The 26,325-nt window shown below is 30.9% G+C and overlaps 4 protein-coding genes across 6 annotated transcripts in view; 1 reads left to right on the forward strand and 3 right to left on the reverse strand.

Annotated features, from left to right (window-relative positions):
- Nucleotides 1-26,325, forward strand: part of LOC106709267 (solute carrier family 12 member 4) — a 196,291-nt gene that overhangs the window by 47,684 nt on the left and 122,282 nt on the right. The window lies entirely within an intron of this gene.
- LOC106709274 (monocarboxylate transporter 3) lies at nt 3,823-7,691 on the reverse strand. The gene is made up of 8 exons (XM_045684210.1): nt 7,377-7,691; nt 7,076-7,202; nt 6,223-6,624; nt 6,021-6,147; nt 5,799-5,946; nt 5,340-5,484; nt 4,661-4,852; nt 3,823-3,974 (listed from the first exon to the last, which is right to left on the reverse strand). The coding sequence occupies exons 1-8, from the start codon at nt 7,488-7,490 to the stop codon at nt 3,862-3,864; spliced, it is 1,368 nt and encodes a 455-aa protein (XP_045540166.1). The 5' UTR covers nt 7,491-7,691; the 3' UTR covers nt 3,823-3,861.
- On the reverse strand, nt 10,268-21,461 carry LOC123722415 (monocarboxylate transporter 9-like). The gene is made up of 8 exons (XM_045684128.1): nt 20,964-21,461; nt 15,021-15,147; nt 13,755-14,177; nt 13,321-13,672; nt 12,853-13,000; nt 11,529-11,673; nt 11,063-11,254; nt 10,268-10,425 (listed from the first exon to the last, which is right to left on the reverse strand). Exons 1-8 carry the CDS (start codon nt 21,078-21,080, stop codon nt 10,280-10,282), a joined length of 1,650 nt encoding a protein of 549 aa, XP_045540084.1. The 5' UTR covers nt 21,081-21,461; the 3' UTR covers nt 10,268-10,279.
- Nucleotides 23,402-24,511, reverse strand: LOC123722427. Its single transcript, XM_045684199.1, has 4 exons — nt 24,442-24,511; nt 24,105-24,365; nt 23,696-24,020; nt 23,402-23,586 (listed from the first exon to the last, which is right to left on the reverse strand). Exons 1-4 carry the CDS (start codon nt 24,448-24,450, stop codon nt 23,402-23,404), a joined length of 780 nt encoding a protein of 259 aa, XP_045540155.1. The 5' UTR covers nt 24,451-24,511.

A 26,325-nucleotide genomic window follows, 5' to 3' on the forward strand; every position in this document is an offset into this window, starting at 1 on the left:
ACTATAGAAACACTTCGGTCGGATATAAAATATTTCTGTTATAGATTGTCTGATTTTTATCACATTTGAACTATAAAGAATGTTAGTAAATAAAGTTTTTTAAACGTCAAGATTGTCATTCTCTGACGTGTGCTTGTTTTGTACGGCAATAAAAATAATATAATTAAATCAGTTGATAAAATAGATTTTGTCCAATTTGATGCAACTTTATATTTGTCACGTGGATTATAATATGACAACCGGACAGTAATTATTCAATATTTAATTAAAGATATAATAAATCAAATCATGATTAAGAACTAGAATTACAAATGCTAATTATAAATATAATTTTGATTGAAATTTGTGTTCAATATTTGTGGCCAATATTTGTCGATTGACTCTTCAAAAAGTAATGTTAACCATTCAATGCCATAGTGTATGGAAGTGTTGCTTACATTTATGTAAGACAGAGAGAAGTGAAAGGGATAAAGTTGTAGGAAGATAATAAAACATGCTGTTCCATCGATTACACATAACAATAGACGCAGAAGTACAAAATTAAAGTCTTTACGCCCGTCCAGATCCGGCTACCCCGAAGCGGTGTATTTAATGAATTTCAGCTCTGATCATAAGTCACAGGCTATTTAACTTAGTGAAAAATTGACCCTGATTGTCATCACATTTGTGAGCCAATTACACATATTACAATATGAAGCCAACTAGTAACAAAGTAAAACATAAAAGAGGCGCGTCGATCACGGCATATTTGTTTGTAAGGTTACTATTTTACTCAATTTTGAGACTTATAAGGTATGAAATAGAGTTGTTTTTTCATATTAGCTATGTGGAAGTAGCACAGAACTCGCCTGGGGAAGCTGCGGCTGGTGCGATCGATACAGCCCGCCCGGGTTAGGCCATAGCCGTCCTACGTTAATATAGAGCTAGCTGTAATAAAAGTTTTACGTTTATATTAAAATAAATTTGCCCGATATTAAAATGTAAATCGGACATTGTTAGAAAAAGTTTGAGTGCTTCGAGTAAAAAATTCTTGTTTGATCATAGTGAAGAAGATAATTTGTTTTTGATACGAGTTTTTCAGATGTGACCCGATGTGGGTAAAAACTGTCTGATAAGGGTAAAGTGTTGACAGAAAAAGGATGTTAGGATAAAAATTGATGCACGGAGGAGCAAGGGGACAAAGAAGGAATTATGCGATTTTATACCGTGGGACACGCTTAGGAATTTTCTTCTGTAACTAGAAATGAATAAAAATAAAAACAAATGCATCTAATTTATTCAAATTATAAAGATAATAAGCGTGTACAAGATTTTTTTTAAACATAACTAATGCTTATGATTGACTAAAACAAATGAAAAAGTTAATTTCTCAACATTAATTTTAACAGTTATTTGGGAAAAGTATCGTGAAAATAATTATTTCAATAAATTATTGAATGTTGTGTAAAGAGACAAGGTAATAATAATAAATTATAAAAATATGATAAACCAATAATTCGGTTACTTATTATAAAAATAAATCACTTTCGATAAAATTAATTTTGAGTAAACGTATTTGGTTTCAAGGTTCGTTAAAAATATTTTCTTACTTTAGTAATGTTTAACGAACGAACGTACAAAAAAGACTTTCCTTTAAGGAAGCCTTTTTCGGCACAATTTTCGGGTCCTGTAATTGATGACTCTTCTTTTAATGGCTTTAATTTATTTGATGAATTACGCAGTCGTTAGTCAAATGTTAATTTTAGAATGATAAAAAATGTTTCCGTATAATTTATAATATCAGGTTTCAATAAAGTAATCAAATATTTTTAGAGACTGACAAAATAGGGATAGTAATTGAAATAGGATGTAGTCCTAAACTCCACTAGGTATTTTTTTCCTACATACAACTTAAGTCTGAATTAATCGAGTATTTAAATAAGTAATGTTTATTAATAGATGAACCATTGTCCCAATCAATACCAGAATATTAATATATTAATGAAGTCCCGAGCGTCGGCGTTTTCCCATTAAACAAACTAATGATTAAACTTTGGAATTAATGATAGCTTCGTTGTGTTAACAAGATCCCAATTAAACGTTAACCTATCGGATGAATAAATTTAATTATTTAAAATAAAGTAGTTTTAACTCGAGCGTTAATTTGTTTGTCGACCTTATGTATGACGGATATTATTATGAACACTGCTGTAATATTTTTTTTTTATTATATGGTGGCAAACAAGCATGCAGCCCCCTGAATTTGCCCAAAATGCGAAGTGACCGCTATACATAAACAACAGCGATTGCAAATGCGTTGTCTACTTTCAATCGAAAGTGAAGGTTAGGCAAAGAAAAAGAATATTTCCCTTTTCTATGTGTCCATCAAATCCATTTCCCCTTCCCCATAATTTCCTTACCAGAAAATGGTAGAAAGGAAAAAAAAGAGTAAAATCAGGCCTCTGGCACTCACACTCATCAGACGGAACGCGGAATTGCTTCCACTTTACGCCTGTCCTTTACAAAAAATTGGAAGTATATGAATTAAAAAACAAGATACAAAAGTTAGTTATGATTTACGTAAATGTTTATCATTTTAACATTTAATATGTGTAGTATATACAGTACAGTTTGTCAAAATATAAAAATCTAGAAATGTCCTTTAAAGGCTAATAATAATAGTTGTCAAAAGTTAAAGATAAAATTTAATATGGTCGTTTTGGCCTTACTCTTAAGTGAAATACGGAAGATTGACAAAAAATTGTCATGTTTTTTTTATAATTTATGAAATTCATAATTTATTGAATATGCATAAGTAATTTCAACGAGATTCTTTAAGCTTTTCTAGAGATACATTCTAACAAACATCCATCCATCTGACCATCTAAACTTTCGCATTTATAATTTTAGTAATATTAATAAGCAGAGGAGTAACAAGGAAAGCTAGTACTGTATTATTATTTTATTATTACCTATTTGGACTTCATTTATTTAAATTTATTTAATATCAGCTCTAATAGCTTATTTATTAAAGCCATCACGTGGCATTATGCGAAAAGTGAATATAAAAAACTAGATACCATAATGATATTCAATTTATTTGCATAAAAGTCTATAGATTTATGTTATTTACTGACTTTTTTTATATTAAATTAAGATGTTTTTACGAATTTAATTATTCAATGAGCAATTATCAACATATTGGATTAACAACTTGTATAGCCTCTTTTTAATCCTCAAATTTATACAATGCAACTCCGAGAATTACCATAGTATTATGTTTGCTTTATCATTAATTAGCAAACTAGCTGTCGCCCGCGACTCCGTCCGAGCGAAATTAAAAGAAAACTAAATAATTAGCCTATGTGTGCTTCCAGACTATGTTCTACATCTGTACCAAATTTCATCAAGATCTGTTCAGTCGTTCCGGAGATATCTTCAAACAAACATCCATCTATCCATTTATACTATTAGTATGATGTATTTTCCGTCGTTCTTATATGCTCAAGAACCATGTTAAATATCGAACTATTTTGGTATGAACTCAATCTAAAATTTAAAATATGTAGTAAATATTATCACTAATTTTTAAATACATTTTATAAACTTTCGCATATTGCCAGCGAAAATTACTTTTTACAATTGCCAAATACCTTTTCACAAAATAACAATTTTTTTAGAAAATTAATTAAAAAAAAGAAAATAAAATATTATTATCATAATTAATATTTATTTTCAAATCTGAGTTAGTTATTATTACAAACTTTGTCATAGTCAATATGTTCGAAGTATAAAATACATTCAAATATTAACAATAAACTAAGTTACATATATTTCTTTCCCCTCGTAATACTGATAGTAAATTCATTAAGTTTAGACACCTTATTTTTTAGTCATCAAATATTCTATTGGCCAGAATACCAAACAAGGAGTACAACATGCCACTAAAGCATAAAATGCCGGAACGTAGTCTTCATATTCATCCTTGACCAAACCTGTAAATAAGAATCGACTATTAAACTTTTCCACTCTGAGGAAACTTTAATTAGATTCAACTACATTAAGAAGCATCTTGAATTTATAGCTCAAGTTTAATCTTGTTTGATCCAATATCGTTGGTAACTTTCGATTCTATAAAAGAAATAAGGATAAAAAAAGATATAAAATAGTTCTAGTTTATCAAATAAATGTTTTATTTAAGAGTTTTTTTTTCCTTATCTAAATGATTCTCATCATCACTAAATTATTCTTAGGTCAATTATTAATAACGTAAAAAATATATAAATCGCTACTCTTCACAAATACTAGCTGTCACCCGCGACTCCGTCCGCGAGGAATTAAAAAAACTTAATTAGTAGCCTATGTTTTCTTCCACACTATGTTCTGTATCCATGCCAAATTTTATCCAGATCCGTTTAGCCGTTCTGGAGTTACCTTGCAACAAACATCCATCCGTCCAAACATTCGCATTTATAATATTAGTAAGTTTACTAAAGATAACAACTATAACTGTACCTCGAATACTCAACGGATCCTGACTTTCTTGACCATTTAAAAAAAATCAACATTATATAGTTCATACTGTCCGTGTTATGATAACATGAAACAATACCTGAGTTTTTTCAGTTCAAAATAATAATAAAATTATTAATGTTTCCAATAAAATGAATTCATTATTTACCTATAAACGGTGCAAAGACAACGTTCACTATTCCAGCGGCTAACATGCTTAGAGCGTAAGCGCCGGGGAAGTCGCCATGAGGTACATGACTCGCTATCACCAACGGGCTGGCAACGTGCAGCCACGCGCGGAGTACGCCCAGTATACCCGTAACAACAGCGATATAAACGAACTCATGGAGCTGCAGCATTACTGAAAAGATAAACTGTAGATAGTAAAATAAAAATTATTCATAAAAATAGATTAGAATAGATTAGAACATATAGCATAATGTAAAATTTATTCATAAAAAAATCTCAACTGGTTTCTAATTAAGATACGAACATCTAGATTATGTTCTATGGACAATATAGTAAATTTGGAAACTTGTCAAGAATATTTGCCTGTGTTTATTTTTAAGACTTCAACAGATGTTACTTTTTTTTCATTTTTATATGGTGGCAAACAAGCAAGTGCACACCTGAAAATGGCGAAGCGACCGCTGCCCAAAGATATCCGCAATTGCAGATGTGTTGCCTTCCTTTAATCGATGGAGGACGAGACACACAGATAGATAATTTTTCCCCTTCCTATGCTTACCCTCCCCTAAAAGTTTGTATACTGTAGCAGCTGACGCCTATCACACCCAAGAACTTGTTGGTCTGATTTGTAATTTACTCATCTACTTGGAATAACTTACCTATCCGTACTATAAGTGTGAAGAACGTGGCTATGTAATAGAGAAGTCTTGTATTAATATTAATAATACTGCTGATCACTGCGAGGATGCAGCGGCCAGCGACGTCAGCAGCCGCGGTGATAGATACGCATGTTGCCACTTGAGTCTACAATACAAATAACAGAAAAAATCACTATAGAATATATTCTAACGTTCAGACGGTTTAGTCTTATTATAAAATAAATCGACATCATCTTAATTAGGCCATGTGGATTAAAAACTTTTAGTTGGAAAACTCATATTTATTGGCTTTTCTGTTAAGTTTTTGGATTACTGAGAGCTAATGAATTTATGAAATCAACGTAGAACCCATACTAGTACTAGTAATCTACGTAGTAGTATTGGGTGTTTTGTGGATTTGGTGCAAAATAGAACTAATAATTTTGTTAATACCATACAAATCCTTATAATTTAACTTACCGCAGTGTATTTGTACTGAAACAAAAGCATCGGCAGCAAAATGAAGAATGTCAGATCAGAGAAGCTCACAAAACTCTGTCCCACACAAATGTTGTAGAAAACTGGATCTCTTAACACTTTTATATTGAGTAATTTCCACAATTCGTGTCTAAAATGTATTAAAAGTCATTACCAAGATGAAACTAACTTGCATTTAAAACATTTATAATGAATTAAATTTACCTAATTTCTTTTATTTTGCCGTTGTCTCTTTGGTTTTCAGTTTTATTATCATTTAGTTTTAGCGCGTTTAACTTTCCATTTTCAACATTCAATAAATCTTCTTGTTCACCAACATTCTTGGTGTCTTCTGTTAATTACAAATGGTTTACATGAGCTAAGTTAATTACCATATCAAATAACCATCAGTAAGAGAAAAAAATACTTGCGGTTCGGAAATTTCTTAATGGCTTAGGCCTCATTACAGCCATCCCTGGTAAGCCGTGCAACGATATTCCTGATATTATTAACAATGTCCCTCTGAATCCGTATTCTGTCATAAACAGCTTTATCAATTGTGGATACCACATTAGAATAAATCCTTGCAGTGCTTTTATACCACTCATTACTTGCGTTCTTCTCTTGACGTAATAATAATTTAATGTTGAATAACAAACCGGCACCATCATTCCGAAACCAACGCCTTGCAGAACTCCAAATGTTATGGGCAGTTGGTTAGTATTTGTTATTAATATTGTTAATAATGATCCAACTGATAATGTAAATGCTCCTAGTAATCCACCAAATCTTAAAGAGCGTTTTTTAATTATCATATTGAGGACTAGTCCTGGAAATGAAATAGGAGCTTATAATACGGTAGTGTAAAGCTTACTAACGTTAAAACCTGTAGGATTATATAAGTGGGAAAGATATCAAAAACAAAATATATACCTGGAACGCATTTTAAATATTTCATCACCTCAAAATGTAAATGCTCGAAGTAATACCTGATTTTAGTAGTGATAGACATAATCAACCTGCTATTACAAATTTTCTAACGCCAATAACAAATATTTGTAATTTTTACAACATTCTTCTCAGTTGGGATTAGAGCCAATTACGCAAATCTAGTTCTTCGCATTTCAACCACATTCATATTTAGTCTGTACTATCAGTTATTTTTTTTATCTTTTAAATATGATATTTCTATTTGAATTTAAGTTAATTAATAAATGTGATTTATATGCATTGAGTAACATTTATTTAGGTAAGTATATTCAACTATAAATCCTGTTTACCTCCAATAGCGAGCATTATGGCGAACACTCCATGTGCGGTGGTCAATGACTTTGCCGTAGAGTTTGTTTCAATAATGAAATCATTATAAATAAGTCCAAACGAATTCACATGACCAATTCCTGCAATCTGATAACGTAAAAATATTTTTCTTAAAAATTGCTTTCGCTATATTAATATTACTTCAAGCTATTTTTAATAAATGAACTCGAAATAATAATATCTCCAACTGCATGTTTTTATGCCGATAAGAAAGAATCTAATTTTAAATGCAATAAAGAATATAGTTGAAATGGAACTTACAAATGTTATGATTGTGCCAAAACAAACAACGTATCCCCATTTATTATTATCAGCAATATCCTCACTATCATTAATTTCCATTTTATTTTTTTCAACACGACCACCAGTCACCATAGTGATGTTCCTTACTACTCTGATACACACAATGTACAGTTCAACTAAATATCCGGATGTACTAGATAAAGCATTGTATACTATAAATGGCACACGTGAGGCGATAACTTTTCTTTGTTCACTTGTATATTTGCGTTGTACTGCGACTGATAATAAACTACGTCATATTTACTAGTTGGTGCCCGCGACTTTGCGCCCGTGTAATTATTACTTCGAACTTTAGGCACAGTTTCTTTTTACTGATTTTATCTAGAAAGCAAAAATGGCAAATCAAGTCATAGCAAAAAAAAAATATTCGGGATTTTCCAGTTAGAAACTTAGTCTTAGTCCTCTCAGCACCCTACTATTTTTATTTAGTTTTATCACCATTGATTTTTATTTGAATAGATGTAATAGATAATAAATTCATTAATTTATATCAAAAAAAACTAAATTATCATTTACTACTTTATTTTTTAAAAGTTTGCATCTATTTCTGTTGGTAATCGTAACGTAATATATTAATAAAAATTGTTGTAATTATTTAAGCAAACATAAAATGTGAAATCTGATAACATAATTATATCTTAACAAAAATTATAGCAATTAAGATTAGATTTTGTACTAAGACATCATAAAATATTAAGACTTAAGAAGACTAACGAACCAAAGAAATGTGTTTTTTGGTGTGAATATTCCTATGACGTACCTAAGATACTGATTATTGCTATGTACGAAAGAACACCTATCTAATCTTATCTTACTAATATTATAAATGCGAAAGTTAAGACGGATGGATGGATGGATGTTAGAAGGTATCTACGGAACTTGATGAAATTTGGCATAGTTGTTGATCATAGTCTGGAAGAACAAATAGGTTATTAAGCTTATTTTAAATCCGCGCGGACGGAGTCGCGGGTGACAGCTAGTCTTACTTATGTTATAGCGAATGTTTAGATGTATAGCTGGATGTTTGTTAGAAGGTATCTCCAGAACGGCTAAAGGGATCTCGCTGAAATTTGGAATAAATGTAGAACATAGTCTGGAAGAAGACATGGCAACTCATTAAGTTTTTTCTTAATCAAGCGTGGGTGGAGTCGCAGGCAAAAGCTAATAGGTAATTATTTATATGGGGAATTTTTCAATAACTCATTCAATCATTGGTCGAACGAAAGGCGGAATTACTTCCAATCAACGTTTGTCTTCTGTTTGGTCGTAGTATGTATTGCACCGGTCGAACGACCTAATCGTGCGGAAATTTTCCTGCTCTATGGGTACACTTAATTTTTTAAAAGTTTCCGTTGACTGTGACATTTGTCTTTACTGATCCCTTGTTATTTTGGAAGTTAATATATTTTTTAATTTACTTTTGAAATAATGAATTAATATTACATATAAATTAATTGGTTTTCCCTTACATTTAAATGTCATCAACAACCAGTCTTTATCCCTATTGGGGGTCTCCACATTATATACTAGTCCTCCATGCATCTCTATCAGCTGTCATACCTGAATTCATCCCCTTCTTATATATCACACAATTAATCCACATTCAATCTCATCACTTTTTTGTTCGTTACCGTTTTGTTTATTTTCATACTAACCGTATTTTTTTAATAAAACAATTCAAGTCAATGGATTCATTTATTTACAAAACTTGTGCGTAAATTTTTACACAATAACAATAAAATATTTTATTAATTAACAGAATTATATTTACAATTTATATTAAACCTAATTGAGTATTTCAAATTAATTACTTATTTTATAGATAGGAAATGTAAAAGTATTTGTAATCTGATATACAGTTGTTTCGATGATTTCATGGACATATACAAGATAAATATATTTTATTTTGTAACTAAGTTTACTTATTTAACTTAGTAAAGAACTTAATGGTTTTATCGGAGGGTTAATTAAACATACGCCCATTTTAACTAAACATGGCAGTAATAAACCTTTTCTAAATTATTGTTTAATTATCATCAAACTTCTAGTCTTAGTGGTGCTTCATTTTTAGCCCAATTACATTATTTTGTGCGACAGTTAAATTGAAGATAAATAATTAACAATTTCATGGAAAATTTCGTCCTCTTTTATGTACTTGGATACTTCTGGTATATGTTTCTTGCTTACAATCAATAATTATTATTTCAACTTTCAACAAATGATCCGCACATTCTACTCGTATATTGTTACTGTGTTAATGACAGTGATTTGTTTTCCAAATAAAGTTTTAATAATAATACAACTACATATATGGCACATCGTCTTTTTCGATTAGGTTAAATTATTCTTTCAGTAGACTATAGCTTGTGACGACTGATTCTTATTGAGGGTTCCTTTGATGCTGTTTTAAGGTTAACACGCATTGCTTTACTACTCGTCCACCCGGTACTGACCCGCCTCGCGATTGCTGCGGTGTTCTCTGACGGCCGTCTCGTTGCAAGCCGCCTCGACGAGTGGACATGCCGTCCATTCGCTACGTGGCGTTCGGATTGATGGCGAGTGGAAGTCTTTCCTACGACTAGAACACCGCGTACCGTCCACTCGTGTAAGCAAGAGTGACATAAGGTTTTGCAAACAAATTTATATCTTTATTTTGCACCATCGGTGTCGAGTGGATGCCGCGGCGATCGCGAAGCGGGGAAGTGCCTGGTGGGCGAGGAGTTGACGAGCCGATGTTAATCCATAATCACTGTTGACGGTCATTCTTGTCTTAAACTTTTTTTATTTTAATTTTGGCTCTATACATTGTATATTATGTAAGAATAATTTCAATTATTCTGATGTGATAAAAATTTTTACATTTACCCTTGAACACATTTTGAATTTTTTTTATGTCTCATATATTTTAATATAGCCTCCATCGTCCACGGAACAACACATAGGACGTTGCACATTGTTAATAAACTAAAAGCTAAAACGTAGTTTCCGGTGTAATCACGAATGAAACCTGAAAAAAAAGTATTGAGAATTAAAAAAGTACTCATAAAATAATTTTCAGCATCAAGAACATCTCACACTTATTTTTTTTCCAATACATTCCCTTGTCGATATATTTGTTAACTGATTTACTTTCAGTCTTCGTTTTATGGTATTACATGAATCTAATAAATCGTCTCCACTTAAAAGCAAATATCATTACCGTGACATTAATCTGTTGGCTTTGAGAAACACGGTTATTACATTAAGATTAGCTTTGAATATTAATCAAGAAGTTACTGAGTCGAGTTGTTGTGACACTTTGTGAAACAGTTTTCTTATATTATAACTTTCTCCGCTCCTAGTATTATTCCATTACGTTGCGAGTGGAACACGCAAAACTTTGTGGGCGGGACATTTATAGCGCTCATAAATTTTAGGCACATTGGTGTATAAAAAACCTAACGGTGAATATTTAATGAAATAAAACATTATTTGTTAATTAAAAAAAACAAAAAAACAAGACTTTTAGTCAGCATTTATTGTTTTTTTTTTTATCCCGAGTATTTTTATGACACTCGGGATAAAAATACGCATCGAATGATACCCTATCATGCCTGAACCTGTCTGGTAATAAAAAGTGTACTTGATCTTAACCTGAATCTTACCTATCATAGGTCCAATGGTTAAACTAATTCCTCCAGCCAACAGCATGTATAAGCCGTAAGCGGGTGGATATCGTTCTATAGGAACATGTTCCGCCATCACAATAGGCTGCGCGATGTGTAGTAGGGATCTTATTGCTCCTAAAATCCCAGTCAATACTAATAGGGGAATATACGACGTATATTGTATGAACACTGAAAAAAAACAATTTATGTTAGAAATGTAATAAAAAAAAATTACGTGCTATGAATTTTTATATCAATGGCGTCATAAGAGCAAGGAAATCGATGCAGTAACATAATTTGCTTTGCTTTCCTTTATTGACTAGGGGAGGGGATAAAATGAAAAAGGATGCCTTTTCCTATTCTCCGTCCTTACTAGAAATGGATGGAAAGAAAGTTTTCTAGTAAGGAACAGATGGAAAGAATACATAACTAGTGTTTAAAAATAAAACATTTTTTTATTTACCTATACGAAATATAGCAGTTAGAAGAGCGCCCACATAAAACATGTAGCGACTGTTCATTCTGAAGAATTGCCCAGATACTCCTAATAGTAGTCGTGCGGACATGTCAGTCGCACCACCGGTAGCGATGATGTTTGCTATCTGCCCCTATTTTAAATGAGAAGTACCGAAAACACATGTTAAAATTTCAAATTACCTAGCTAGCGGTTTCTAAGACCATAATCTCTGTATAAAACATATCGTCATCCCTGTCATTTTTATTAACAAAACTGAGATGCAATAATTTCTTTTAAACGAAGGTTATGGTTTCAGAAACCGACGGTAGGTATTTATTAAATATCTGACATTAATGTGAAAGTATGTAATCATTTTATTGCTTTACTCGTAATTAATTTATAAGGTTGATTTTTTTTAAATGCTTAATATTGATAAATTTTTCCACACAAAAAAAAATCTAGTTAATATGTAAATATTGTCTTCTTTCAACTAGTCAGATATATTTATCGGTATGATGGAAAGTTTTCAGTGCGAGTATGTAAAGTGGGCTCTATCATACGTTAGATTGCGACCAGTTTGATCATTTAGTGGAATAGTTTAACAAAGTAGATAAATATAAAAGGCTGGATATCGAAACTTTATTCGTTAAGTATGACTGTCTGCGATTAGATTAAGAAAATGTATGCAAATAAGCATTCAACATGAAACTTTCTTCTTCTTGGCTTATATTGTAGCTTTTTAAATTGCATTATAATTCTACGCCTTATTTTTTATTAATGTTACTAGATTTTGTTTGATATGTAAATATTATTAAAACTTAAGACAAATGACGAGCAAATAAATCTTAAATTGATAGATTTTTAATATTGACAAATTGATAATAAATTCATCGTAAATTTAATTATTGGAATAATATTAATAATAATCACTGGAGTGAACTTGACATTGCTTTTACATTAAAAATACTTTAAAAGTCATTCTTATAGTAGTGTTTGATTATAATACATTATATATTATCTACTCTATAATAAAATCCTGTATATTATTAAGAAATCAATGCTCGATTTATAATATTAATATTTCGAGTCAACCATAAATTTAATAAATATTAAATGTTGTTCATTATTGCTATTTTTATTTGATTAGTTTCGACGGCAACATAACGACACGGGATGCCATATTAATTTAAAAATAAAAATATGCTAATAAAGAACCCATTCTAAAATATTGATAGCTGCTTGTTTTGCAGAAAAAAATAATAATAAAAAATAAATAAAGTTTTTTTTTGATATAATAATTATCAGAATATAGAATTAAACAAAATCTTACCCGATCAAGGTGATTTTTATCGAGGAACAGAGGCTCCAGCGTGAAGAACGTCAGGTCAGAGAAAAATGTCAAAGCCATCCCTATGATTATGTTATCATACACCAAATCTTTCAGAAGTGTTAAATCTAAGAACTCTGCTACAGTTTGCCTGCGAAAAATGAGCGAGATTTAGCAAATATGTATGAATTGAAAAATAGAGTAAGCCCAATTTCAGTGTCCTATCTGAGAATTTTCTGATAAAGAAAGGTACTATCCTTTGTGATAGATAGATAAAGGAGATATAATTTTTCTATATCTTTTCCTCTGTCTTATGTTCTAACGGTAGGCAAGGCATTTACAACTTATTTAATTATTGCTAAACTATAAGCAGTGGTCGCTTACAACAAAAGACCTGCTTGCTTGTCGTCACAAAAAAAGGAAAATGTTCTACTGTATTCATTAAAAGAGGTTTAATGTAAAGTTGCTTACCATTTTCCTTCTTTGTTTTTAATTATTGGCATTGGTTCAGCTGCAATACCACCAAAGTTACCTAAACTGGATACAGACGCTGCTTTATATAGATTTTCTAAATAAACATTATCATTAGAATTAAATTTGCTATCTGTCCTTGCGTCATCTGGAATTAAGACTACGGGTATACTCAGTCTTCTAGAGTCCACTAATTTCGGCACTAGAAGTAATTCAGATCTATCTTTTTGTTTATCTGTATTAACTATCAACAAATTTTCAACCGATTTCGCTTCATCTGATTTATTTTCTTTAATTTTTGGAAAATTAAATTTATTTTCCTCAGTAGCTGTAGCAGGTGTGGGCGGAATAACTGAAAAATAGATTTTTTTTAATATTCTTATACTTAATGTATATATATTAAAATAATTATAAAAAAAATATATTAAACTTACGAACAATCTTTTCACAAGATTTTATCTGTTTGATCATATGCCATTTTACTGGATGCATTACTAATGCACCAAATATGCTGTGCGCTGATATTGCGCATAAAATGGCCAATGTTCCTCTAAAGCCGTACTCTGTTATTGTAAATTTGATAAATAACGGATAAATCATAGTTATAAGTCCTATTGAAGCTTTACATAGACTAAGATATAATACTTTTTTCCTTGTGAAATAGCTGTTGAAACTTGTATATGATGTGGGTATAAGTAAACCCATTCCTAATCCTTGTAGGAATCCATTTGTTACTATTAATTGGGTTGTAGACGTTACGAATATAGCTAAAAATGATGCTAAAGTATATATACTGGCTCCTATCAGACCAACTTGCCTTAGAGATAATTTCTTCAAAGCAATGTTTGCTGAAAAACCTGAAACAAGAAATTAATTTTAAGTATTGTCCATCTCTATGAATCACTTAAACAAAAATTCAACAACTAAAAGACTCACGTAGTCACATCACGTAGTCTTTCATTTTAAAACAAAGTATTGACAATAACTTTAGTACTACGTCCCGATAATTTAGCCGTTGAAATGTAAATAGTATGGACACGATCTAGTAAAACAATACATATCGTGTAAGTTTAAAACTACGCAGTAAATTTTTCAGCAAAACATATTTAACTATATTTCAAGTAGATAAATTTCTGTTTAAATAGCAGAAAAATTCTTTAAAATTTTCATAAAACGGAATACATTTTCAACTTAGTTAAGTTGAAAACCACATTCAACTCGTACTTGAAAATCTACTTCGTTTAAGTTAACAACTATCGCCAACTTATTATCTTACCCGTTATAACTTTGAACTGCAATACTAACATAGATTTTCCATTCCAGATCCATTACTACTCAGCATTTCATATCAGATCCATTATTACAATTGTCAATATTATCTAAAAGCTTAAGAATCTTCGTAGTTTTAAAATGGCTTTTGTTTGATGTAACTAACTAAGCTTTATGTAAATGTAATAAACAGCCAAAAATTAGCTCTTAACCGTAGCTTAGCGCTATCGTCCAAACTCTACCACTCTACTTTTACGCAAACAAAGCTAATAAGGTGAAGGAACAGAAATTTAAAAAATCAGGGAAAGTCAACTAATCCGCATTGGGCCAGAGTGGTTGTATAATGCCTAGTCATTAGCTATAGGAGACATATAGGTCCTCAGCTGAAACATAAAAATGTCAACATTCTAATAAATAACGTAATTATTTACCTGCTAACGCCATTGTGACTTGAAATACTCCATAAACGACAGTTACAGCCCCTGTGCCCGCCCCTAGTTCGTCCAGGAAATCGTTATAAATGAAACCAAACACAGGCTGGTGCGCAGTACCCGCTATCTAACAAAAACAATAAAAACAATTATAGTAAATCATAGCTTAAATATAGCTTACGGAATTATTGGAACGAAGTTCCTTATTGCGCGTTGTGAAAGGGGGCTAGACGGAAAAAACTCTTACGAAAAGTTGTCACGACACTTTATGCTATAGTAAGTATGTTAACGACGAATGAGCGCTACTTCACCATGGCAACGACGTGACAATATATAACGAAAATTCATAGAAATAAAATGTACTTCTTGTGAAGACTTAAGTTTTTCATTCATAGAATAAACATTGGTTCCTTCACTAATTAATCGAAAGGAACTTCGTTCCATCCGGGTGTCCCTTGACACCTCTCAAGTTTTTATAATTAATAACTTTCCGCACCTATAGGCTATGCAACAGAAGCAAATCTCACAATCTTTCGCGTGCTAAGCAAATCTTTCATCATTTATTTCTTCCTTGTAAAAAAGTAGAATGTAATTAGAAATTTATTATTTGTAATCCGAACCGAAACAATAACGACGCCATTCAATTCTAATTTATAAATGTTTTATGGAAATAATCCAAGGCTCCTCCTGTAGTGTTTACGTTGCATCAGATATTGCAGGAAAATAAAATTAAATTAAGGAATTAATTAAATTAAACAATACATTTTTCGATATGCGAAAGATCTCAAGTAAGTGAAAATATTCGTTAATTAATTATTCTGAGTATTTTTAATGAGTTCCAATTAAAAAGCATCAAAAAATTCAAGCAAGTTTGAATGTGCTTTCAAACTCCTAGACTAACGTGTACTACCTTTCAACCTCATGACCGTTTAATATCACGTGGAAACATGGTGAAGCGCTGGTTCATATTCACAATATGAAAAAAAGTGTAGCGCCTACCATTATTGTAACAGCACATAAAGTAAAATAAAGTGTGAGTTATTATTATACAAAGTAACTCGTATAAAATAAAAGTCGTAACATTAAATATTTACCAAATTAAATTGCAAAAATTTTTCATTTGCAAGTTGTGTACATGTATATACTCGTATATCGAATATTTCAACAATTGATACATTTTAAATTATTGTATGGTCCATGGAAGCTCTCCTAAAATATTTACATTATTTATTATATTTTACACTAATAACTTTTGAATAGAAATACCATGTTATGTTCTTTACTTGAACGAGTATCTGTATTATAAAGCCAGCTACACACCTTTGAATCGTACAGTCTTAACTAAACGGTTGAAGTGAAAGTTACAATTTTGCTTACACACCATTGTACCACAATTACTTCAGAACTGTGCTGTAAAAAACTAAGTGTCTGTAGCCGGCTTAAGATTTCTTCTAATGACACGTAAAGCCAACTATAAAAATAACATTTAGAAGAATTTTAAGAACACATACTCGTATAATAATCCTGACATATGTAAATATATATGTTTGCAAATGTAAATTGTTATCAATAACTTTATTATAAAGAACTTTTGACATGAAATATTGAATATTTATGTTACATATTGAGTTTATTATAATCGACGTAGTCTTTTTTAGTCTGCACATTTAATAATTTAAAAAAAAGTTTCTATGTCGTAATTCTAGTTTAAAACATTATTTTATTCCGGGTTAATGCAATTAAATGTTGACTTAATTACGTAAAAATTGTAAATAAGTTTTTATAAGCATGAACATATGATAATTGACGTATAAGGTTACAAATAATCGTAATAGTGTCCCTGACATCGTTTATTATTTGAATAGGCTTAATATTTAATTTGTTCAGAGCTTTTAGTTTTGGAATAATTATCTTATTATTTGTTGATAATCATTTTTGTAACTACTCGATATATCATTCATTTTTAAATGAATTTCGACGGTTCATTTGTTATTTTACTTAAATATAATTAAGCTAAAGGGTATAACATTTTTTTTTATAAAGTTTAAAAACTATTAAGATTTATTTCTGAGTGTCTGTCGCACGAATGTAAATAGATGAAAATGTTAAAATATATTTCAATATTGCATCATTGTCACTGCGATTGAAATAAGTACGACATAATATTAATGTCTAGTTATTCGTTTAATACTTTAAAATCTAAAAAGTGTGGAATTTTGACAACACGGAAAGAATATTATCTAAATTGATAAATTAAAAATCATTGCAATTTGTTCATCACTCTCATGTTATACTAATAATAAATACCTAACACGTGTCAAGCGTTTTCCTCAATACGGGTATTTGTTTATTGCAATAACTAACTGGAACTAGTATGTAAAAATCATAAGTAAACAATAAAAGTGGTTTAATCAATGTAACAAATAAAAATTGTAATATCTAACCTAACCTATCACTTTGAAGCATAATATTAGAAATACGCACTCGTTATTTTGTAGGCATGTAAGTAGAATTTAAACGGCCTATATTTGGCATCGGGGGAGAAAACCTAACAAAGTTATCCTACTCTTTTGGTGGAACAGGGTTACCATGGATATTATCCAATAAAACCCCCTTGGTCATCCTCTAGTACGACAGGCGGGGCTCCAGGGGAACGCACTAGTGTAGAAACAGATACCTAACTATTGCTGGTTTACTAAGCGGTTAAGTGACAGTGTTCGGTGTCGTACCTAAATTTAAAAGGTATTAACGAGTTTAGGAAAATAATATGTTTTACTCTCTAAAACTACGATTAAATGGTTTTTAATGGCAGTGAGCACATGCTGTATAAATAGTGACCGAACGTGAACTGGTTTTTGTGAATGGTGACGCGTGTTATACAATGTGGTAACAGTGCATACAATGACCACTGAAAATCCTTCATAAAGAACATAATTATCGATATTTGTCGCTATAAGGCAATCAATGCATGGTTATCGCAATTATGTTACAATTAAAAGCAGAATGTCTTGTCGAAGCAAAATTATGTAGGCACAGGCTTCTAATGTAACTGCTTACTTGACTAAATTCACACGTTCTTATGAATAAGTAAATTAGACATGCGTAAAATTTAAACATCAGCATAGCACTTTTACGTCATTGATTCTTAATATTATTCCATGATTTATTGCTTTCAACATATTGCAAATGTATTAACTTGATACGTACCTAATATTTTCAACTCTATAGTTGGTAATGTTGAATTTAAATAAAACAATAATTCATTTAAAAAAAACATAATTAGTAGCCTATGTCTTACAGAATAAGTTCTACAGATCCTTTCACCCGTTCTGTCGATACCTCCTAACACATCCATCCATCCATCCATCTGAATACAAAGTTGGCGTAGCAACATAATTGTGTACTTGCATCCTTGTTTCTATAATTTATTAGATTGCAAAACGTTTTGTCTTGAAGTTTATCTCGTGACCCGTCGTAAAACGGTTTATAGCTCGGTCTCATTGACATCTCATTAAACTATAAAACTTATCTTTGTATTAGGATTATTATTAGTAAATGATTACGTCGCGTTTTGCACCAGAAGTCCACTGCATTGCAATTACAAAAATACATTATCTTTCAATACTTGAGACTCGATAGAGAAGTGTCAATGCGACGTCATTTGTTCCATCTTTTATTCACTAGGTTCACGTTAGTGCAGTTGCACTAAAATCTATAAACCGGTGTTATCTAGTTTGACATGTAACCCAAAAGATGTAGAAACAATTTGTCGTGTCGTTACGATCTTTTCTAATTAGTCTAATATTACAAAAATAATAAAGATAATATTCATTATGCAAAATATTTAAAAAGAACGGTCTATATCAAGTTGTTTAACATAGTGAAATTAAAATAAAATTTAAATTACGTACCGGTTACAATCGCCAAAGGCTTTTAAGTTGTGTTTGAATCAGGCGAAAAATAACGAGCTAAATTTAGAAACACTTTGTATATTTGGCGTATAATAAGATAATATGATAGTACTGTAATGGACTGTCCATATATTCTTTTCTGCGTATGTTTCTTTTAAAATTACTTTAAGGATAAGTGTTAATATTTTTATAAAACGCTTATTTTATCTTTATTTTATGTTTCCTTGCCAAAAATACTTTTATATGTTAAATATTTTTATTCCTTTTGCTTTAATTACTGTTATATTATTTTTATCACAATAATCTACACATTGATAAATACTAATAAAGAACCTAACCTTAAAATATATTAAGAGCCTAAAAATATTTTACTAATTTTATAAATACGAATGTTTGGAGGGATGTTTGTATGTTTGAAGGTATTTTCAGAACGGCTACATGGATCTTGATGAAATTTGACATAGTTATGCTACTTATTAAGTTTCATTTCAATTCCGCGCGTACGGAGTCGCGGGAGACAGCAAGCAAAATATAATAACCAAAATATGTTTTTAAAAAGAGTCCTTTAGTCAAGGTTCCGAAGATAAATTGATAAATTGTGGGTCAATATTAAGGTTTCTTGGTAGTGCTAAAAGCCTTATATCTGATCACGTGGTCAAGAGTTCAACTACGAGTATTGTACTGAGCCATATTTTTACATAAACCTAGAGCTTAATTGGAACAGAACTAGAAATAGTAATCTGCTTATTTTTTATAAATAAATGGAAAGACAAATTAGATCATATACATTTTATATATTATGCAAATTTTTATGACTACTTCTAGCGGCTACTTCGTCAGCACAGAAAAAGTTAGCCTATAATATGCTCGCATGCATCAACTACGTTCCGTCAAAGTTCCATCAAAATCGGCCTAGCCATTGCATAGGTTACCCGTAACAAATTCGTACTTGCGGACAGTCTTACAGACAGACAAAAATAATTAGATTATGCTAATTATGAACAACGCAAATACATCGATGGATTTTTTTTCCATATTACATACAGACAGTCCAATTTTTTTACTTGTATTATATACATATGTATGTATAATCTGATGTGTAATCGGTCCAGACTGGAAATCGACCTGACGACCTGTGGTAGAACCTGTTTTAATTACTCTGATAACAGTTAAAGTGAATTTCCACTGTCACAGCATTTGCATGAAAATATAGTCATTGGATTTTTATCTTGAAAAAAAAAACAGGGATACCAATAAACAAAATATGCTTTAAGCTCACGCTAACAGCTAGAGTTAGACATTAATGAAGTTATTTAAAAATGCTTTAAAGATCAATATCATTATATAATCCATTGAACTGGAGGTATTCCTTACATTTGACTGGGTCAAAATAAAAAATAAATGCAAAAGCAATGGCGAGTAAAAAACCTCACGAATGAACGTGATAATAAAACAATTTTAAAACGTTTTTGTTTTATTTGAAATGTCGATGCCTTTAACAAAATAACAACAGGGATTAGGAAAAAACTTCCGACAGTTTATTACCGAATAATTTTGGTTTTTATTTTAGAAACGATTTATGAATTTAAATTCAGAGATTTGTACTGCTGTTTATAAATTTGTTTTGCTTTTTCATTTGCTATTGGTCTAAAAATTCTAAGCGTAACGTTCGATCCAAGCAACCAACGCATTTTTCTTGCGCCATATATTTAAAGAAAAAAAAAATTTAATGTTATATATAAAATAGGGTTACACGAGGAACTTTATTAACGAAATAAAAATGTAAATTAAAATCGCGTAATCAAAGTCAAAAATATTTTGCTTAAAAATTCTCAATTTTTTCCCTATTTTTTAAGTACTGTTAGAATTAAAAATCTCAGTTGAAAAATGTATATTTATTAGTTAACCCATATTTAAATGAAGTTTCAATGTCAATAATTAAAAATATAATTGAATTATATATAATAAAGTATTGTTAAAAATATTAACATTATCACAAAGTGGAAAGCAAAAATAAAATAATAATACTTACAAATATAACTGACAATCCGACGCACACCAAGTATCCCCAGCCCCCTTCAGGGGGGACCATTTCATAGTTCTTATCATCACACTCACTGCCTCCGAAATTCCCTCCATTAACACCCATGTTACGGTTCACTTTCCCCCGCCGAATTCAGCAAATGTGAATAAGATCGAAAAACAACAACGTTTTATAAGACAGCTGCAGGTGGTCTCATTTATATAAATAAATAAGCGCTTCTGCTATTTGCTTATAGCTTTAATAACTAACACTATTAAGCTACGATACGTGCTCTAACATTTCGCAAACAGTGCCCTCGGAATTTCCACAAACACAAATTAATAAACAACTGATACTGTGATTCAACGCGACACCAAGCGCCGATGTCTATTAAGGTACTACTAACTGTGCTTCGAAGTTTAAAAAAAAAAGAGAAAAAAAAAAGAATTATTGACTCAAGCGTTCCGTATATATTTTTTAACCAGTTTTATGTTCTCTATGTTTCTTTCTCTGTCGCTCGCGGACATGTGTTGACTGGACGAATGCAGATGATCTACTTACGGCCGTTTCCAATAATCAGTCTATCTTTAGTTTCACCTACTAATGATAAGCAAATCTATCTTTTCATTCTTACTAACATTCCAAAAACCTACCGCCAGATAGAATTTCCTATCAAAGTGATCTATCTATCGACAGGAGGGCCGATAGCCTACTGAAGATAGAGCGCTCATACAAATTACCTTTACGTGCGTTTCAATAAAAGCTTCCGAGTTACTTCTCGATAGGCGGAGCTAACTCTAGTTATAAAATCTGATATCTGTCAACATCTGGCGATTACACAACGGATAGAAACCATTTCTTTCATAATGGATTATTTTAGTAGCGATGATAGTGATATCGAATTATTCGAAATAATTCAAGATTGTGACGACGACGACAGTGAAAGTGACAACGATGTTTTGAACATTCAACCAAAACAATATAAACCACGCGTGAATTACATGGTTGATTTGTGTGATTACGAATTTGCCTATAGATTTAGACTGAATAAAAGCGCTGTAAGTCAACTAATACTTTTAATAAGTCCGCATTTGAAAGTGAAATCTAAAAGGTAAAGTTTTTTTCATATCTACTTTTATAACCTAAAAGCAAGATTTATATATAATCAGGCTGTTTGTTTTTAGGAATCATGGCATATCAGTTCTGCATCAAACACTTCTGGCATTACGATTTTATGCCTTAGGTACTATGTTGGTGTCAGTTGCAGATTTTGTTGGAGTTTCAATAGCATCTGCTAGCAGGATTGTCGCCGACGTCTCTAGAGCCATAGCAAAATTGTACCCAGAATATATTGTTGTACAAAATTACAATATGCAAGAGTTTTATAACATTGCTGGATTTCCGAGGGTACATGGTGCTATCGATGGCACTCATATTTCGATACAATCACCAGGTAAGTGGGTTTTCCATACTAAAAATCGACATCTTTAATTAATTTACATATATTTTATATATTGCCATATATTTTCATAGGGCCAATACTTAATATGTTTGTATTACAGATTCTACCATAGGAGAGGAATTTAGGAATCGGAAGGGAATATTTTCTTTGAATGTGCAAGTGGTATGTAATGCCGCATTAATGTTTCAAAATGTAGTTGCTCGTTGGCCAGGATCTACTCATGATGCAACTATATTCAACAATTCGGATTTAAAAGGTTAGATATATAAATGCATGTTTAAAAATTTTTGTTCAACACAATATTACTCTATTGTTTCTAAAATTATAATCAACTTTACAGATTATTGTGAACAAGGTGGACTTGGAAATCGTTGGTTGCTTGGTGACAGTGGCTATCCTTGTAAGCCTTATTTATTGACACCTATACTTAATCCCATCTCTCCATCAGAGCAACGCTATAATGAGGCACATATTAAAACAAGAAATACTATAGAGAGGTAAAAATTTTTTTAATTTATAAGTGTAAAATCTACTAGTACCAATAAACTAATAATGAATGGCTACTTAAAATTTCAGATGCATTGGAGTTTGGAAAAGAAGGTTCCCTATAGTGTCCTTAAAATGTAGGCTAAAATTAGAAAATACTCAAGCTGTAATTATAGCAACTTCAGTGTTACATAACATTGCAAGGCTAATGAATTTGGATGATTTGGAGCCAGAAGTATCAATCCCTGATACAACACAGCAAAATAATGTTATGCTTGATGGCAATTTTCCTACTGAATATATATCAGAACGCCAAACATTAATTAATAACTATTTTATATAACTAAATAAAAGAAATATTTAAATTATGAGCATTTTTTATTGAAAATGTGTATTTACATTAATTAATTTACATATAAAAATCTTTAAAAACAATATATTAAACTGTAATTGTAATCTATACTATATACTAGGAATACGGATAAGGATTGTATTACTTCTAATCTAAACCTAACTCTTTCCTCAACTTCAAATTTTGTAATTTGGTATTTTCTAACATTAATTGGGCATTTTCAGTTTCAATGTCAATTTTTTTTTTCTTCGCTTGTAAATATTCTGTTAGAGCATTTTCTCTTTGCACCCTGGCTTTTGATAGGTCCTCATTCAATTTGAATTTTCGCTTGCCTGCAAAAGTAATGATCTGTCATTACAGTGTTTTAACAACTTTAGTGTTAAGTAGATTTTATATCCTAGATAAATACAACATATGAATAGAAAAGGCTTGGTTATTTACCTAATGTTGCTTTACCACTAGCTTTACCAAAGTAAAAACTCTTCTTTTCAGTGGGTGTTTTTAGTAAAATGTTTAATTCTTTCTCAGAAGAATGTACACCTTCACCACTAACTACAATACCACCACCAATACCATCATCACCTTCTTTATTAGCAATAAGAGAATCAATGCATAAATTTTCCACATCGTCAGGTGACACAACACTATCTATTTCAACAGCATCGCCACCGAACTCTACTGTGAACCCTGTACATGTGTTGCCCAGTAGTGTCATGACTTGATCTAAAACTTCGTCAGGTGGGAAATAATCCTTGCCGCCCCCAGTCTGTAAGAGAAATAAATTAGTACCTAGTACTCATGACACCAAAGTAACATTTACAGGGAAAAGTTAGTAATCACAAAAAGCAACCTTATTAAGGCTGCTTCTCATGCTTGCACAACGTTTGCGAGCAGATTTTTTTAAGTTTTCCCACTTCAAACGAAGTTGATTCGTTGTTCGTGGAAAAGAAGAGATGGCAGAATTAAATTCGCTTGCAAGTGACTGCCAAGCCTCGTCTTTTATTTTATTAGTAACAGCATTTGTTGCTTTACTCATAATAACAGTGTTAGCTGCTACAAGCTGTACTAACAACTTGGTCTCATCTCTCGTCATCGGTGCGGCTTTGGTAACCTATAAAAATAACAAAGTTAAATATTTGAAGGCACAACAATGAATTAGTTTGAATAGAATAGAAATGAATACTTACAGAAGTCATTTTAGTTTAACTGTAAGTTGATACTTATAAAATCTTTTAAATCGAAAAAACAAACAATTCGTCAATATCCGCGCCAAATGTCACTGTTGAAGTTTTCGTACGTTCTGTTGCACGATTGAACCAACAGTCAAATTTACGGAAAAATTAAGCTTAAAATATATTAGTATTTTTTTTATAATTCATGAAAAATCGAACTGTCTACATTAGAAATAAATGACAATTTTAACAATATATTATTTACTTACACAAAATCAAATATATTGACTCGGATATTTCTTTAAACCTAACTGTAAAAATTCATAAACGGAACGTTTTGAGAGGATCGGATAGGCACGTCAAAAAAGCTATCCATGGTTTGTTATAGATAGATAGAACTTATCGATGATTGTGAAATGCAATCTGTGGATAGATTACATGTTACGGTTTATCCGCGATAGCGTTCTATCGGTCACTGTAGTTAGGTTATTGGAAACGGCCGTAAATCTTTGTCAATCGCTGTCGAATATTTTTACCTAATAATCAAAACTAGATTTAAACAGCATTCTTCAAGTTGAAGATAACTATTTAAATGACATTTGTTTCTTAGTATAAGTAAATTGGAAATTAATTTAATACTTAATAACTCTTGGAATGATGAATAATTTACATTTTTAAATAAAAAATTACCATTTATGTGTTACTATAGATACAAGTAAATAAATATTTGCACAAGTTTAAATTATATTTTCATTAATAAGTTTACATTACATCTATTATCATATTATCAAATAATAGATTGTTATTACTGTTTGCATATAACTTACGATAGATAATATTTTGCTAGATGCAGAAATTTTCCTTGGGATTTCCTATATTTGATGGCACAGGTATCATTTCAATTTTATGTCTAGATGTTGTAGTTTTACTTACTTCTTAATATCCTACTAACATTATAAATGAAAAATTTATAAACTACGGATGGTTTAAAGATGTCTATTCAAGTAACTCCACAACAATTCGACTTGTACTTACGAGTTTTTAAATCCACGCGGAATTATTAATTCAAAGGTTCGTAGGGAGTTCGTTCACAACTTGGTGTAATGATTTTATGCAATTATAAACAGTTCTGTAGAGATTACTTTAAAAGGAATGTACAAATTTTATGTGAATTGTTTTATGAAATGTTATTAGATAGTTATTACAACCAGTTTTTAAGACTCGAGCAAAAATTATCGTGAAATATAAAATGTATGTAAATAAATGAAGGTTTTGTTATTCTATTAAAATGTACTATCGTTTTATTTGATTAGTATCTAATAATATAACGTTGACAAATAAGATAACCAGTTGAAATTTCATGTTTTCATCATGTTGTATTAAAGATAGGTTATAGTAAAGAAAATACTGTGTCAATTACATTTTAGGTTAAATATATGTCAAACCTTTTATTGCAATCTGATGACAATTAGGTACACACTACAAGAAAACTTATAATACTTATAAGTTTTTTATAATATCATACCGTCCATTATATCAATTACCGGTCAAAGGGTTAAAACACGTGATTAACTAAGCAATGTCTAACTGTATTTTTTGAAGTAATACAATATTATTTTTTTATTGACGCTAGTCTGACTACTGTAGTCACGATTCACACTCTTGGTTTTGACTGCCGTGACATTTACACATTTTATTGTCTCTGTTACTTTTAAATTAATTAAAAGGGATGACAATACGTCTTAATAAAATTATCACTACAGACGCAACACATAGTAAGATAGAGCTTTGTCAGAATGTTCTTTTTAAGAAATTATGGAGTCATATTTATATCACTACTAGCTGTCGCCCGCGACTCCGTCCGCGCGCAGTTAAAAAATGGGGGGTATGAAAAATAGA

The sequence above is a fragment of the Papilio machaon genome, chromosome 2 (genome assembly GCF_912999745.1).
Source record: "Papilio machaon chromosome 2, ilPapMach1.1, whole genome shotgun sequence".
In the NCBI taxonomy this organism is placed as follows: domain Eukaryota; kingdom Metazoa; phylum Arthropoda; class Insecta; order Lepidoptera; family Papilionidae; genus Papilio; species Papilio machaon.

Excerpts from the sequence above, each read along its gene's own strand:
- LOC106709274 (XM_045684210.1), bottom strand. The coding sequence starts at position 7,490 with ATGGTGACTGGTGGTCGTGTTGAAAAAAATAAAATGGAAATTAATGAT. Across the intron at positions 7,203-7,376 it reads TTGGCACAATCATAACATTT|ATTGCAGGAATTGGTCATGT; the intron begins GTAAGTTCCATT and ends TTACGTTATCAG. Across the intron at positions 5,947-6,020 it reads GGCAAAATAAAAGAAATTAG|ACACGAATTGTGGAAATTAC; the intron begins GTAAATTTAATT and ends AATACATTTTAG.
- LOC123722415 (XM_045684128.1), bottom strand. The coding sequence starts at position 21,080 with ATGGGTGTTAATGGAGGGAATTTCGGAGGCAGTGAGTGTGATGATAAG. Across the intron at positions 14,178-15,020 it reads AGTCACAATGGCGTTAGCAG|GTTTTTCAGCAAACATTGCT; the intron begins GTAAATAATTAC and ends TTCTTGTTTCAG. Across the intron at positions 13,001-13,320 it reads AAAAACAAAGAAGGAAAATG|GCAAACTGTAGCAGAGTTCT; the intron begins GTAAGCAACTTT and ends CATTTTTCGCAG.
- LOC123722427 (XM_045684199.1), bottom strand. Across the intron at positions 24,021-24,104 it reads TGAGAAGCAGCCTTAATAAG|ACTGGGGGCGGCAAGGATTA; the intron begins GTTGCTTTTTGT and ends TTTCTCTTACAG. Across the intron at positions 23,587-23,695 it reads TAGTGGTAAAGCAACATTAG|GCAAGCGAAAATTCAAATTG; the intron begins GTAAATAACCAA and ends TTACTTTTGCAG.